The 17340-nt window shown below is 38.0% G+C and overlaps 1 protein-coding gene across 1 annotated transcript in view; it reads right to left on the minus strand.

The window, feature by feature from the left end:
- The window catches only part of LOC150076628 (uncharacterized), a 1101557-nt gene that overhangs the window by 949397 nt on the left and 134820 nt on the right, over positions 1–17340 (minus strand). Inside the window, exon 2 of the mRNA XM_090386980.1 lies at positions 1092–1248. Within this exon, the coding sequence (XP_090243106.1) occupies positions 1092–1248 (157 nt within the window). The remainder of the gene's footprint in view (positions 1–1091; positions 1249–17340) is intronic.

A 17340-nucleotide genomic window follows, 5' to 3' on the forward strand; every position in this document is an offset into this window, starting at 1 on the left:
TACAGTACTCAAGGTGTGGCCTCACCATTGCCTTATACAAGGGAATAATCACTTCCTTATCGCTGCTAGAAAAATTCCTGTATATCATTGACAAGTCACCATGAGGTACTCTTGCAGACTGTCTGAACTGCACAGAAAAATTCATATCTGCCTGCACAATTACCCCCAGGTCTTTTACATTCTCGACCACCCTGAGTGTAGTACCACACTCTGGGGTTACTGCTACCCATAGGCAATACTTTATATTTGTCAATGTTAAACTTCAGTTGCCACCTCTCAACCCATCTGCTCAACTTTTCTAGATCCTGTTGCAGCAGCGTGCTGTCATTAGTGTCATTAACCACCCTTCCAACCTTTGTATCGTCTAAAAACTTAGACATTAAACCTGATATACCTTCGTCAATATCATTGATAAATACAGAAAACAACAATGGACCCAACACTGAACCTTGAGGGACTCCACTAATAATATTAGTCCACGAAGAGCAGTGTCCATTGATTACCACTCTCTGTCTTCTCCCGCTCAACCATCCCTTTATCCACAGCAGCAATTTGCCTCCAATGCTACACTGCTCCAATTTGTGCAGCAGTCTTCCATGTGCAACAGTATTAAAAGCCTTTCTAAGATCCAAATATATGATATCAGTTACCATTTATTAGTAATGCAACAATAATAAACTGGGCAATGTAATATAATATTATTTCTGGAAGCTTCCATTACAGCAATAACAATATAACCTGAGATCAAAGCTTAGTAATACAATGAATTTTAAAAGTAAATTTTATTTGTAGAGCATACTACCAGACTGCCAATGCAGTACTTTAAATATATTCTAAAACAAAAGTGATGTCAAAATAAAGGTTTTTTTTTTTTAACATAATCCTATTTAACTTTTTAATATTAAATAAATTTTAATTATTTAAAAAACAAGGAAATGTTTAATGGCAGTTTTAAACTTTAAAAAAATGTCTCTCTCAAGACTTAAACTATGCAATAGTGCCAATGACTAAGTTAAACTAAAAGGTTTTTCAAATTTTCCAGAGAATAATAAAATAAAAGTAACATTAATTGTGATGCAAAGGTAATTTACCTTGTAGCATGCTGCGATAAGCTGCATCTGTAATGGAAAAAATATGGGGTGGAACCTCATGTCTCTTTTTGCCCTTATACAGCTCAATAACTTTTTCAGTGTAAATTGGAAGCCTCTTATAAGGATTGACTACTACACAGAAAAGTCCAGAATAAGTCTAAAAAATAACAAAAATACACAATTCACTGTTTATAACATTTACTCAATTAAAAAAAAAATTAAACTACATTACAACTATGAATAAAACATCAAGGCATCTAGTTTTTAAACAGTTGTATTTGCAACAGATATTCCAATGAAAGTTTTGGGGAGCAATATTCAACAACTGATTATATATTCTGCTTTCTCTCTGTTACTTTAGGAACGGATCTGCTGGAACGGATCAAAAAAATTGTGTCTGGGGTTTTTAAAAAACTATATCCAAAAAAGGTTTCTCAAATTTTTAATAAAGTAAGGGGAAAAAAGTATCCTGAAAGGTACTGTGAATTACAAGATGCAAATATGCCTGATATAACTTCATCAATATTGTTAATAAACATAGAAAACAACAATGGACATAGCACTGAACCCTAGAGTCACCAGTGACAAATTTCAGGTAGTTATATTACAAACATCCAGAGAAAAAAAGTGAATGATATTGCATTTCTATACTGGAACTTATTGTATATACTACTGTACAAATGAATCCTGCTATGCTTATATCCATAAATATTTAAGGATGTGCCATGACCACCAAGTTCCACTGTTGATAAGGAGGCATCACCTTTGAAAGCTAAGGTGTTGTTTTATCACTTTTAATTTTATGTATTTTAATTCTATCTATATTTTTATCACAACTCTACAGTTGTCAGTGTATTTTATTTTTGCGTAAACTTTTATCCTTTTTTATTTTTATTATTTTAATAAAATTTTATTTATTAAAATAAAATATGACGTATTCCAAAATGATGTATTCCATTGCAGTTATTATAAGTCATAACTTTCCCAACCCCGGAGGCCTATTTAGCATTAGCATTAGCATTAGTAGAGGCATATGATGCAAGAAAGCAAGCTTATGCAACATTAGCCAAAAAAAAAAAACCACTCCCATTTCACCCCTCCGTTCGTTGCAAATACCTGTCCAGCTGAGCCTTAAATTTATTAAGGCTATCAACTTCCACAACAAGGGATGGAAGTCTGTTCCACCAACCAACTACTCGCTGGCTAAAGACAAATTTCCGCACATCTATCTTACTCTGTCTTTCCTCAATTTAAATTTATGCCCTCTCAGGTGATTATTCTGAGCAAGAGGAAGAATCCCTTTGGCATTGCGCATACTCATACCATTCATGACTTTATACACCTCTATCAGATCACCTCACCAGTGCCTAGTCTCCAGACACAGTAATTTGCAAAACTTAAGCCTTTCTTCGTAAGAGCAACCCTTTGTTCCATTTCTCTGTACTCGTTTCAGCAGCTCTACATCCTTCTTGAAATGAGGCCTCCAGACCTGTATACAGTATTCAAGGTGTGGCCTGACTATTGCCTTATACAAGGGAATAATCACTTCCTTATTCCTGCTAGAAAAATTCCTGTATATCGTTGACAAGACACCACGAGCCACTCTTGCAGCCCGTCTGCACTGCTCAGAAAACTTCACATCTGCCTGCACAATTACCCCCAGGTCCTTTTCATTCTCTACTACTGTCAGTGCAGTACCACAGAGTTGATACGTTGCTCTGGGGTTACCATTTCCCATATGTAGTACTTTACATTTGTCAATGTCAAACTTCATTTGCCACCTCTCAGCCCATCTGCTCAACCTTTCCAGATCCTGTTGCAGCAGCATAGTGTCAGTAGTGTCCTTCACAACCCTGCCAACCTTTGTATTGTCTGCAAACTTGGACATTAAGCTTGATATACCATCATCAATATCATTTATAAATACAGAAAACAACAATGGACCCAACACTGAACCCTGAGGGACTCCACTAATATCATTAGTCCACAATGAGCAGTGTCCATTGATTATCACTCTCTGTCTTCTCCCCCTCAACCATTCCTTTATCCATAGCAGCAATTTGCCTCCAAAGGAAGTAAGCAAACCCTTAGGCATAATTAAGAGAGCTTCTTTGGACTCAGGGGAAGTACCCATGGACTGGAGATGTGCAAATGTGACCCCAATTCACAAGGGAGGATCAAAGGCTGACACAAGTAATTACAGACCTGTGAGTTTAAATTCTGTTCCAGGAAAATTAATGGAGGCACTGGTTAAAAAAGCACTGCAGGATCATCTAGACAAGGCTTCCATTATAGCTCAGACACAGCATGGTTTTGTTAAGGGAAAGTCTTGCCTGACCAATTTGATTGGACACTATGATGCAGTCACAAAAGAACTGGATGCAGGGAATAACTTTGATATTATATATTTGGATCTTAGAAAAGCTTTTGATACTGTTGCACATGGAAGACTGCTGCACAAATTAGAGCAGTGTTTTTGAAGAATTTATCTTTTCATCTATATAACTCATATTCCAATTTTATGTGAGAATTCCTTCTTGCCATGGACAAACTGCAACACTTGTTGTCTCATTTATTCAACCAGAATTGTATCTTTCTCTCTCTCTCTCTCTCTTTATTGATCTTTTGTACCATATTTTTTCGATTTGGCTAGCAGTCTGACTAGCATTATCATTTACTGACTAGTTAGTAAAGTCTTTCTCTTCGTGTGGCTAATCAATCTTTGTGGTGCTCTTGCCAGTCTCCACTGGGTTGATATGAACCCTGTGGAAACTGGCAGATTCCACAGGGTTCGTAAGAGTAATTAACACTCAGAGGCGGATTTAATGGCAGGCGCACCATGCGTGCACTCTGGGCCCCAACTTCTGAAAGGCCCACGCAAAACCCCAACAAATTAGTTGAACTAATATGTTCAACTATTAGTTCAAAACTTTGTGATTATTATTATGCTATTATTAATTATATTATACATATATTATTAGCATTAGCATTAGCATTAGTAGAGGCATTTGATGCAAGAAAGCAAGCTTATGCAGCATCAGCCAAAAAAAAAAAAAAAAAACCACTTCCACTTCACCCCTCTGTTCGTTCAAAATACCTGTCCAGCTGAGCCTTAAACTTATTTAGGCTATCAACCTCCACCACAAGGGATGGAAGTCTGTTCCACCAACCAACCACCCGCTGGCTAAAGGCAAATTTCCGCACATCTATCCTACATCTGTCCCTCCTCAATTTGAATTTATGCCCTCTCAGGTGATTTTTCTGAGCTAGAGGAAGAATCCCATCAGCATTGAGCATGCTTAAACCATTCAAGGCTTTATACACCTCTATCAGATCACCTCGCTGGTGCCTAGTCTCCAGACACTGTAATTTGCAAAACTTAAGCCTTTCTTCGTAAGAGCACCCCTTTGTTCCATTCACTAATCTTGTTGCCCTTCTCTGTACTCGTTCCAGCAGCTCTACATCCTTCTTGAAATGAGGCCTCCAGACCTGTATACAGTACTCTAGGTGTGGCCTGACCATTGCCTTATACAATGGAATAATCACCTCCTTATCCCTGCTGGAAAAATTCCTGTATATCATTGACAATACTCCATGAGCTACTCTTGCAGCCCGTCTGCACTGCTCAGAGAACTTCATATCTGCCTGCACAATCACCCCCAAGTCCCTTTCATTCTCTACCACTGTCAGTGTAGTACCACAGAGTTGATACGTTGCTCTGGGGTTGCTTTTTCCCATGTGTAGTACTTTACATTTGTCAATGTTAAACTTCATTTGCCACCTCTCAGCCCATCTGCTCAACCTTTCCAGATCCTGTTGCGCAGCATAGTGTCAGTAGTGTCCTTGACAACCCTGCCAACCTTTGTATCATCTGCAAACTTGGACATTAAGCTTGATATACCATCATCAATATCATTTATAAATACAGAAAACAATAATGGACCCAACACTGAGCCCTGAGGGACTCCACTAATAACATTAGTCCACGATGAGCAGTGTCCATTGATTACCACTCTCTGTCTTCTCCCCCTCAACCACCCCTTTATCCATAGCAGCAATTTGCCTCCAATGTCACACTACTCCAATTTGTGTAGCAGTCTTCCATGTGCAACAGTATCAAAAGCCTTTTTAGATCCAAGTATATAATATCAAAGTTATTCCCTGCATCCAGTTCTTTTGTGACTGCATCATAGTATCCAATCAAGTTGGTCAGGCAAGACTTCCCCTTAACAAAACCATGCTGTGTCTGAGCTATAACTGAAGTCTTGTCTAAATGATCCTGCAGTGCTTCTTTAACCAGTGCCTCCATTAATTTTCCTGGAACAGAAGTTAAGCTCACAGGTCTATAATTACTTGTGTCAGCCTTTGATCCTCCTTTGTGAATTGGGGTCACATTTGCACATTTCCAGTCTATGGGTACCTCCCCTGAGTCCAAGGAAGCTCTCATAATTATGGCTAAGGGTTTGCTTACTTCCTTTGCTGCCTCCTTTAATATAACTGGATAGATCCCATCCACCCCGGGTGCCTTTCTTGTGTTTATCTTCAACAGTTTCTCCTCCACTTTACTCCCAGTTATTTCAAGATTCTGTAGCTTACTGCTAGAGTTGAATACACCTCTGGCATTCCCCTTGCTGAATAACTCCTCATGTGTGAATGTCGATGCAAAATATTCATTTAGTTTGTTAGCTTCCTGAGCAGGATCATCAACAGTTGACCCATCAATATCGAGTGGACCAATCTGATTCATCCCCTTCCTTCTAGAGTTTACATAAGTAAAGAACTCTTTGCTGTTTTTCTTTGCATCCCTTGCCAAGGATTTCTCGTAATCTGCCTTCGCCTGCCTAACCTCCTTTGTAACTTGGTTGCATATCAACTTGTATCTATCATAGGCTTCTGTGTCATGTGTTAATTTGTAAGTATCCCATGCATTTTTCTTCTCTGCCATATGCCTCATTAGTTCATCTGACATCCATTTTGGCCTATTCAAATTTTATTGGAAATAAAACATTAATAGTATATAATATTTTTTATTTATTTTAAAAAATGGTTAACATGTATTTTTATTTTCCCTGTCTCTCTCTTTTTTTTAAGGGGGCCAATATTTTCTTCTGCGCCCAGGGCCTCAACCGACCTTAATCCGCTACTGTTAACACTGTCTGTGTAAAAAACTTACACAATCAGATCGCACATGTGATGATTATATGACCATCAAGTGACCCTCACATGTGTTATGGATTCTGATTTTTACCTTGCAGTCTTTGTACACAATTGCATTACAAAGTGCAGAATATTTATAGGATTCCACATGTAAAAACATAAAGAGTATGTACTTTGTGAGCAAGAAAAATAAATACAAGTTTACTTAAAATTGTTTCTTCTTGCAGTTCTTTTTTTAAATAAATTTTAATGTATGATCCACTTATTGCTTCTGTTTTCCCTATTCCTTGATATACCCACACAAGTCCCCCCCACCCCTTCCTCAGTCTCTCCCCACAGAAATTCAAATTTAAGTATTTGTTTTCAGATACAACTGAAATTGGTGGCCAAAATTCTGGCATAGAAGTATTACTTGACATGATCCATAAATGAGAAAATTTTCATATGAGGTTGCAACATGCACAGAAATAGTCTTGAGAGTTGTAAACATTCTACAACGATGATAATGTCCGTGATGATGAAAGCAAAATCTCTTTCCATTGCCTTTGATAGGGTTACATCTTTAAGCAAATCCAACATCAATACACTGTGATCACTGGCATCTAGTGGGTCTTTTATCTGCAGCTTCTTAATGCAGGAAAGGTCATTGCCGATAATCAGATTGAAGGAAAGGTCATTGCTGATAATCAGATCAAGAGTACTGCTTTCTCTAGTTGCCTTTCTAACATGCAAGTTTAGGGTACAGCTGTCCAATAAATCTAGAAAAGTCTTGCTACTATGGGGTACATGAAACCTATACAGCAAATATTACTGAAGAAGAGAATGTTAGTCTAGGCAGTGGTGATGGTTTCCAGTAAAGGCTAAAGGGTGCTACAGCTCTTGTGATCAAAAATATGAAGATTTATTTTATTCTGTTATGTAATGTCATCTTTAGTCCCCCCCAAACTACTTGAAAAAATTTCTTCAGAAAATCTTCAGGCTGCCACTTGACCTAGAGAACTTCTGAAAATGCTGTGCATGCCATGATTGTAACAGACATTTTGCTTACTTTTTAATTTTTTTGGTAGTTGTTGAGGCATCCGCTTCTGTGACCATAATGCACCTCCCAAGGTTTTTGCAGTACTCTGATCCAAGCCCGAGGCGGGATTCGAACCCGCGACCTTTAGGTTGCCAGGCAGGCACTTTGCCCACCTGGCTAGCCTGGTCAGCTACCTTTTAATGAGAATAATGGGTACTTTTTATTTTATTCATCTTTTTTTATACCACTGTAACCAATATAACTGTACTTTTCTTTTTTGGAAATAAAACTAGATTATATTTATACATAACATAATATGTAACAGCTTTATAATAAAGTAACCTAGTATTTTAACTTTAATGAGATTTTTCTTTATAATTAATAATTTTTAACTTTATAACTTTAATTAATGAAATTTTTCTTTATAATTAAAATGGTTTAATCAAGGTTTAGAATTTGTGAAATGGTCTTTTATTTGATTAAAATTTTTGTCATTTATTTGATTTTATTTTAATTGATTAAACCTTTTGATCGTTTAATCAATTTTTGGAATTTGCGAAATGGTGGTCTTGTATTTATTATGTTTTGAAATTATTACTGTTATTTTTCAATTATTAGTATTTTTTATTTTTTTATTTTTTTTATTTTTTAATTATTAGTAGTATTTTTTATTAAAACGGGTTTCTTTTACAAATGCATTTCTTTTGTTTATTTTGGAAATCCTGACTCAAAGTTATAAAGGGGGGGGGGGGTAGTTAGGAGAGTCAAACTGCCTGCTACAGATAGATTGTTACTGAGGAAGAGGGGCGCAATAAGCTGGAAAAGTAAAAAAAAAAAAAAAACCCCGATGTTGTGAATAGCCCGTATGTTCATTATGCTGCAGATTTTTACAGAGAACACTCTATACGTAAAGCACGTGTTAAGGCCAAAAGACAGGTGCACGGTATTTATTGACGCGTTTACGTCATGGGGCATGACACAAAGGGTAAGCCCAGCACACGCTTAATTAGCCTAGTCCTGCAGCTGCTGCTTGCCAAATGTCAGCTACGATTCACGAAAAACAGGCCATTATCCTATTTACAGCCGGATATTCTTCGTAAGTGTTAATCGCATTATTCCCCGTATATTTTTTATGTACAAGAAAAGCACTTTCTGCGCTGATTTTATTTACAAAGACAAAGTGCACTTTTCTTCTGCTTATTTGAACATTCATTGAGGTTGCCATCGCTTCCTTTCTACAAATCATTTTGTTAACACTTCGACGAATAACTGTAATAGTAATAATAGTAAGTGCTTTTTTTTTTGTAAAAAAATAGGTGCCGGAATTCATTCAAAATTGAAAGTTAAAAGGATATGAAAAGTACTCTAAAAATTTTATTTTTCCTGATATTGTTACTTTAATAGTAAAGTTTTTGGAATAAGAACAACAAATTTAGTATATTAACACAGTTTATTAAGCATAAACTTATTATTCAAGTATATAAAAAAATAAGTAAATAAATTGGTCAACTACTGAGTGCCGGGCACTCGAGATGAAGGGTCTGTAGTCACGAATGGTCATTAGTGTAGTATCTCAAATAGAGAGCTTTATGGTAACTGGAAAAAGTTTATAGTACTCCGGCTTAGCCTAAAACTGAGGAACTAATGAAAACGTTGTCTGAGTCTTTCCAGTTGATATGAATGACAAGGGTAGAAGAAGCGATTAAAGTCTTGGGGGTGAGCGACTGGGCAGCTGGTGCCTCCCTCTACACTGGCTCTCTGAGTACCTGCTTGCCGGGACAACTCCAGATTTCAATATTGTTAAAAAATATTTCTCGTCGCAAACTTTATAAATGACATTTATAGAATTAACTAACTAACTATTTAGCAAACTTTTTGTCACCAAAAGGAGAGTTACTTAGTACAAAGAAGCGCGCTATCGAAGATGCAATAATTTTTTTTTCTTTCTATTTTAACACAAAAAGTAAATGATCAATTTCAATCGGAATAGTTTCCCTTGATACGCATTGCTAATATGATTTTTAACTCCATTAGCGACATATATAGGGAGGTGGGGCATCAAAATTACTCACATTTTTCTGTCTGGCGCCGCCATTTTTAATTTTAAAATTATATTTTAAACCTACTCGTTGAGCTCTTTCCAACGATTTATAAGCTGTAGGTTGTCGACAACATTTTTGTCCCCACCCACTTTAACACCCCCCCCCCCCCGCCATTTCTCAGACAATTTTTCTCAACAAAGATCAATATGGTGTTATGTTGGCCCACATGATGTACAAACCCATGATGTACAAACCCTTCGTTAGACTACGGACCCTAAAAATAATAAGTAAAAATAATTTCATAATAAATTTTTCGTAGAATTCCTCTTTGTGTGTCTGTTGCTGAATGACCTTTCCGAAGCAGCCACGAATCGACATATTTTTCTGTATCGAATTGGGTCAGCGGTGGGCCTACAATTTTAAGAAACAGTAGTGAAGAAACCGTTTTTGTCATCAACGAAGCTCTGGTTGGGCTGGCGATCAGATTCATTTGTGAAAATCATCTTTCACATTCACCCGATGAAATTGGTATCGTATTCAGAGCGTCCATCAAATGCTTCAATTCTTCCGAAACCATCTTTTCAATTAGGTATCCCGAAATCCATAAATTTTCTAACTTCATTTTCACCAAATGCCAACAATTCATGTTTAATACCTTCGTTGTCCTCGTTTTCCTTCTTTAAGTCATCGGTATTGTCATAGTGGTAAGTACTACACAATTACATTTACTGAAGAAAACATTTAATGAGATTTTTTTGATAATTAACAAAATTTAAAATGCTGTTTTAGTTCACTTTCCGGGCGGGGGTTGGACGCCGCTGTGAATCAACTGTAAGCCCCCCTCCCCTCCGAGAATTAGGAGAGAATGATTTTCTTTTACCCCGACAAATAATCATCTGTTGTTTCGCGGAAGTGCGTTATGCACATTTTTGCGTAAAAAAAATCCCTATCTCTGTTTACGTGGTCTCAGTACCTGAATATCCGAATGACACTGACATTTTGGACAGTTTCAAAAATTAAAAAAAAAAAAAAAATTCAAATTTAATAAAATTTTCGAATATTTTCAATTTTACTTTTACATGCAACAAAATATTAACAATAGACAGTTAAAAATGCAAGTTTAGTTAAATAATTTTAATTATCAATAATCATCAGTATAATTTTCTTCTTAGGAAATCAACCGTTTCAAATATTGCCTTGTTTTCTCATTTCCTATAAACTAGCCTGGACAAAGGAAATCAAATTGACTCGTTTTTCCTTGATATTTCACATGCATTTGACTCTGTCCACATCGATCTTTTGCTGTCATCGTATGGTCTACGATCCCCTTTACTAGATTTGCTTGATTCACTGCTTAGAAACCTTAAACTATCCGTAATAATTGATGATACTTCATCGACTCCGTTTACTGTTTCGCAAGGTGTTCCTCAAGGCTCACCATTGGGTCCGCTCTTCTTTATTGTTTTTACTAATTATTTGTCAACCTTATTTCAGTCTGTTAATGTTGAGTGGCAACTCTGTGCAGATGATATTAAACTTTACAAAGTTATTCGTTCTTCAACTGACAGAGATGAACTCCAGTCCTGTCTTGATTCCCCCTCACTTTGGCTCGATAAAAATAACTTGTTTCTAAATCCGTTAAAATGTAAATTATGTCGCTTTCGCTCGAATCGTGTAGTTAGACCCTCCATCCTTACCGATTATTATATTGGAAATTCTTTATTGTGAATGCAAGTACTGATTTGTTCAAAGATTTAGGTGTCCTATTTCGATCTGATCTTCATCCCTCTTCCCACGTTGATCATGTAATATCTTACACTTCTAAACTTCTTGGATTAATCAAGCGTTCTTCCTCTGTTTTCAAGAGTGACAAAGTTATAATTCTTCTCTACAAGCAGCTTATACTTCCCATTTTTGATTATTGTGATATTATTTAGTCCCCACAACAGGAATATCTTTCTCACAGACTTGAGAGAATTCAAATTAAATTCTTATGCTATAGAATTCACATTGCCTTTCACCGTCGAAATTATGGAGCTCTTTGTGGTCGCTTCAGAATCATTCCTCTTCACTCTAGACGACAACTCCATGGATCTCTTTTTGTTTACAATATCAAACTCTGTTATCGATTCTCCATCTCTTCTTGCACAAATACCTTTCGCTATACCCCGTTTAAATCCTCGTTATAAAATTAATTTCTCACTGCCTGTTCCTCCTCTATTTCGTTTTCTTCAGGTAATGAATAAGTACAATATTGATTTTACTCTTAATCCATCTATCTATAAGAATTTGCTCCTTACTCTCTTTTCTTAATGTAAATTTTGTATATATTTTAATTCTAGTTCTGTATTGATTACTACTGTTTTGCATTTCATGTAATTCTTAACGTTCTCACCTTTATTTTTGGTCTGTGTGCGAGAAACGTGAATATAAATAAATATGGAAAATGTAACACACTAAACAAATCTCACTTAGATTTTTTTTTTTTTTAATATGGCCCCTGTACGCGAAAAGTTTGGACACCACTGCAGTAGAAGGTGGACCAGAGCCCATTGGGAATACCACTTGATCTGCTCACTGTTGACCAGGGCAACTGCTCCGTACGTGGGACAGGTAGTCGGATAGGTTTTACCAGGTACAACTAAGTTGTAGAATGCTAATACCTTTAGCTCTCTTAATTCGCGCAGCAGCACTAATTGCCTGAAGGCGCCAGAAATGCGAACAGTTAATTCTCTCCTAATCCGTTCGCTAAATGAAAATTTTCTTCGCTCAACGGAAAGTTAGTTATTTTGGTTTTTAGGAGTACGTATTAGCAACTAAGGCCATATTGCTCCGGGAATATGCGGTGATTATTCCCTGACCTTTCCGCATCCTCCGTATTTGGTGGTGACGGGCTCGAACCCCGGTCTAATCAAGAAGCGTGTGCTGCTCCTTCCCACCTGGCTACGGAGGCACTAACGGAAAGTATTTTAAATGTTACTTCCAAGGGGAATTCAAAATAATTCACTATAAAAGGACTTCGTTAAACAGAGGTCCGAATGATTAATTTAGATTTATAAAAAAGGTTATACAGTTTTATACAAAAAAATATCTTAACAATAGACAGTGAAAAATGCAAATTTAGTTAAATAATTTTAAGCTTATTTGAATAGTAGGTAAACATAGGAAAAAAATTTACGGAAGATTACAAATTTCGAAGTGCACTGCATCCAAATGCCACACGTCACTGTTAAAAACGTTGCCGGTATGCCGTATCTCCCACCAAAAAAAAAAAAAAAACCCACACTAGTAATAGTAATTAGAGGCAATGTGATGCAAGAAAGCAAGCTTTATGAGCTTATTATTATTATTAGCTATATGGTGCAAGGAAGCCTGAGGCTCATGTTGCACCACTCAAAAAGAAAAAAAAATTTCCGAGAGAGAGAAAAGTCGAAGAGAATCACCAAGAAAGAGAAGAATAATTATATCCAGCTCAGTACCCTGGGTGTGCCAAGCCCATACTCGCCAGATGCGAGCGCCGGGGTTAATTTATGTAGCATCAGCCAAAAAAAAAAAAAAAAAAAAATTTCACACAACCATTCCATCTAAGTCCAGTTCTTCGAATTTATATAAGCTATCAACTTCCACAATGACAGATGGAAGTTTGTTCCACCAATTAACCACCCGCTGGCTAAAGGCAAATTTCCGCACATCTATTCTACAACTATCTTTCCCCAATTTGAATTTATGCCTCCTAAGGTTAGTAATCTGAGCAAGTGGAAGAATCCCATCGGAATTCAGCGTGCTCAACCCGTTCAAGGCCTTATATACCTCAATCAGATCACCTCGCAGATACCTAGTCTCCAGCCGCTGCAATTTGTAGAACTTAAGCCTCTCTTGGTAAGAAGATCCCTTCATTCCCCTCACCAATCTTGTTGCCCTTCTCTGTAAATCTCAAGCAACTCTACATCCTTCCTAACATGAGGCCTCCAGACCTGTACCCAGTACTCAAGGCGTGGGGCCTAACCATGTAATGGTCAGGCAACGTAATATTTAGCCATATAACGGTCAAATATTAATATCTGTTTAATATTAATTTGCAGACCCACTGGAAAATTTACACGTGCTGACTTAGCATTAGTAGAGGCATTTGATGCAAGAAAGGAAGCTTATGCAGCATCAGCCAAAAAAAAAAAATCCACTTCCACTTCACCCCTCTGTTCGTTCAAAATACCTGTCCAGCTGAGCCTTAAAATTATTTAGGCTATCAACTTCCACGACAAGGGATGGAAGTCTGTTCCGCTGGCTAAGGGCAAATTTCCGCACGTCTATCCTACATCTGTCTTTCCTCAATTTGAATTTATGCCCTCTCCGGTGATTATTCTGAGCGAGAGGAAGAATCCCATCAGCATTGAGCATGCTCAAACCATTCAAGGCTTTATACACCTCTATCAGATCACCTCGCTGGTGCCTAGTCTCCAGACACTGTAATTTGCAAAACTTAAGCCTTTCTTCGTAAGAGCACCCCTTTGTCCCATTCAGGGAATGGGACAAAGTCCCCACTAAGAGAATAATCACCTCCTTATCCCTGCTAGAAAAATTCCTATATATCATTGACAATACACCATGAGCTACTCTTGCAGCCCGTCTGCACTGTGCAGAGAACTTCATATCTGCCTGCACAAACACCCCCAGGTCCCTTTCATTCTCTACCACTGTCACTGTAGTACCACAGAGTTAATACGTTGCTCTGGGGTTGCTGTTTCCCATGTGTAGTACTTTACATTTGTCAATGATAAACTTCATTTGCCACCTCTCAGCCCATCTGCTCAACCTTTCCAGATCCTATTGCAGCAGCATAGTGTCAGTAGTGTCCTTGACAACCCTGCCTACCTTTGTATCGTCTGCAAACTTAGACATTAAGCTTGATATACCATCATCAGTGTCATTTATGAATACAGAAAACAATAATGGACCCAGCACTGAGCCCTGAGGGACTCCACTAATAACATTAGTCCACGACGAGCAGTGTCCATTGATTACCACTCTCTGTCTTCTCGCCATCAGCCACCCCTTTATCCACAGCAGCAATTTCCCTCCAATGTCACACTGCTCCAATTTGTGCAGCAGTCTTCCATGTGCAACAGTATCAAAAGCCTTTCTAAGATCCAAGTATATAATATCAAAGTTATTCCCTGCATCCAGTTCCTTTGTGACTGCATCATAGTATCCAATCAAATCGGTCAGGCAAGACTCCCCCTTAACAAACATCGAGAGGTCATTTAGGCACTTCAGATCACAACTTGGTGATTGAATCTTCTCCAACGGAACCTTTATCTCATGGCTATTAACAACCACGTGTTGTTTAGCATTACAAGAATGCAAAATGGGATTTCCTGCGAGACTTCTTTTCCTTGGTCGGATTACTGTTTCAAAACGTCTGATGTCAACGTTTGCTCAGATCGTGTCGGTGAAATTATTCTTCCAGGAATGGAATCTCTTATCCCACACTCCTTATCCCACACCCCACTTTAAAATCTCGTCTTTTATCTAAACCTTGGTTTACCAATAAATGTGCTAAGGCTGTCCAAGAGAACAATGTTGCATATCGTAATTGGCTTGTTTCTAATTCTTCAGTTTCATTTTCTGCCTACACCAAAGCTCGCAACAGTTATAAAGCAGTTATTAATCAGTCCAAACTAGAGTTTGAACAGGCTAAGAGTAGAAAACTTGCTTCTTGCCCTAATGGTAGCCGAGCATTCTGGTCTCTTGCCAAAGCTATTGGCCGCAACTTTTGCCCATCTTTGCTCCCACCTCTGTCCAAACCAGATGGTTCTGTTGACACTTCAGCCAAGGATAAAGCTGACCTGCTAGCATCCCATTTTTCTTTCAGCTCATGTATTAATGATCTTGGTAAAACACCTACTACCATTCCCAACACGCTCCATTCAATGCCTCCTGTGGTCTTCCGTCAAAAGGATATCAGAAGGATTTTGATGAATCTTGATGCTAAGAAAGCTTCAGGTCCTGATGGTATTTCTCCACTTGTTCTCAAAACCTGTGCTCCTGAACTTACTCCTATTCTTTGCGTCTTTTTTCACTTTCTTATTCGAAAGGTGTTTTTCCTTCTGCTTGGAAATTTGCTCATGTCCAGCCAGTTCCTAAAAAGGGTGACAAATCCCTCCCATCCAATTATCGTCCCATTGCAATTACTTCTACTCTTTCTAAAGTAATGGAGAAATCAATTAACCGCCAACTCTTAAACTACCTAGAAACCTTCCGTCTGATCAACGATCACCAGTATGGATTCCGTCAGTGTCGATCCACTGGTGATATCCTGGCTTATGTTACCCATTTATGGACTAATTCAATGGAAAGGTTCGGTGAAACACAAGTAGTTGCTCTTGACATCTCAAAGGCTTTTGATCTTGTTTGGCATAAAGGGCTTCTAAACAAGCTTCCATCTTATGGTTTGCCAACTGTTTTTAGTAATTGGTTATCCAGTTTTCTCTCTGATCGCTCACTGAAGGTGATGGCAGATGGCTCTCTGTCTTCTAACACTCTCCACTAATGCCGGTGGCCCCCAAGGTTCAGTTCTTTCCCCCACTCTTTTCCTCTTGTATATCAATGACCTCCTTCCATTGACTGGAAATCCTATCCATAGTTTTGCCGATGATAACACATTGCATTCAACTTTCCATTTTGAGAAACCTTGTCCTGTTCAATCAGCTTCAACTTCTCGAAAATCTGCTACCAATTCCTTAAATGCCGATCTTCAGGTAATTCTCCAGTGGGGCAAAGACAACTTAGTTGATTTCAACCCTTCTAAACTCAGTCTTGTCTTATATCTCGCAAAGAGGATTCTTCTGCTCCTACATTTATCTTTAGTGACACCCCGACTTCTAGGCAAAATGATATATCTCTTTTGGGGATTACCCTTACTTCTAATCTCTCTTGGCACAAGCACATTACAAACATTGCTTGCTCTGCATCTAAAAAACTTGGTTTTCTCTTTCGCTTTCGGCGTTACTTTTCTTCCAAACAGCTGCTCACTCTGTATAAATCGCAATCCGCCCTGCCATGGAATATTGTTCCCACATCTGGGTTGGTGCCCCCAAAACCTCTCTCAGGCTTCTTGATTCCATTCAGAAGAGGGCAGTTAGGTTAATTAATGATTCATCTCTAACAGAGTCTCTCCACTCGCTTTCTCATAGACGCACTGTTTCTGCTGCATGCCTCTTCTACAGATACTTCCATGGGCACTGTTCTTCTGAATTGGCTTCTATAATTCCCGCTCTCTCTTTCAAAACAGTCCGAACACGTGCCACCACTAACCAACATCCATTTACTGTCCAACTTCAAACCCACAGAACCAACTTTTCATCTTCCTCATTTATTCATTCAACTGCCGTTTTCTGGAACAACCTTCCTTCATACGTATTTCCTGAAAATTACAATCTACAAAAGTTCAAGTCCAATGTCAACAAATATCTTCTTTTGTCTCCTTAACCTCAAACCCAAGCACGGTACTAAGTACTACAGGTTCTAATACCTCTCGTGTTTGGGGTTCACATAAAAAAAAAAAAAAAACCATGCTGTGTCCGAGCTATAACTGAAGTCTTGTCTAAATAATCCTGCAGTGCTTTTTTGACTAGTGCCTAGCAAATAATTTTTAAATAATTTTTTGACTAGTGCCTTAGTAAATAAATTTGATGAATTTGAGGTATTGCTCAAAACATCAAAGGCAGCTATTGTTGGGATATCAGAGACGTGGTGTCACACAGATATAAGGAATGCAGAACTGGAATTTGGGGAGTACAACGTCTACAGAAAGGATAGACAGGATAGGAAGGGAGGAGGGGTTATGCTATTAGTTAAAAAACACATAAAATCCAAGGAAGTGAAGCCAGTTGACATTGCTGGACAGTGCAGTGTTGAGTCAGTTTGGTGTGACATAAGCATAGGTGAATCAAAATTGAGAGTAGGAGTGTGCTATAGGCCTAATGACTCTGATGAGTATAATAAGAAACTGTACAGGGAAATAGAGTGGGCC

Source organism: Mastigoproctus giganteus, chromosome 12, assembly GCF_048544385.1.
Source record: "Mastigoproctus giganteus isolate SK-2022 chromosome 12, ASM4854438v1, whole genome shotgun sequence".
NCBI classification, from domain to species: Eukaryota; Metazoa; Arthropoda; class Arachnida; order Uropygi; family Thelyphonidae; genus Mastigoproctus; species Mastigoproctus giganteus.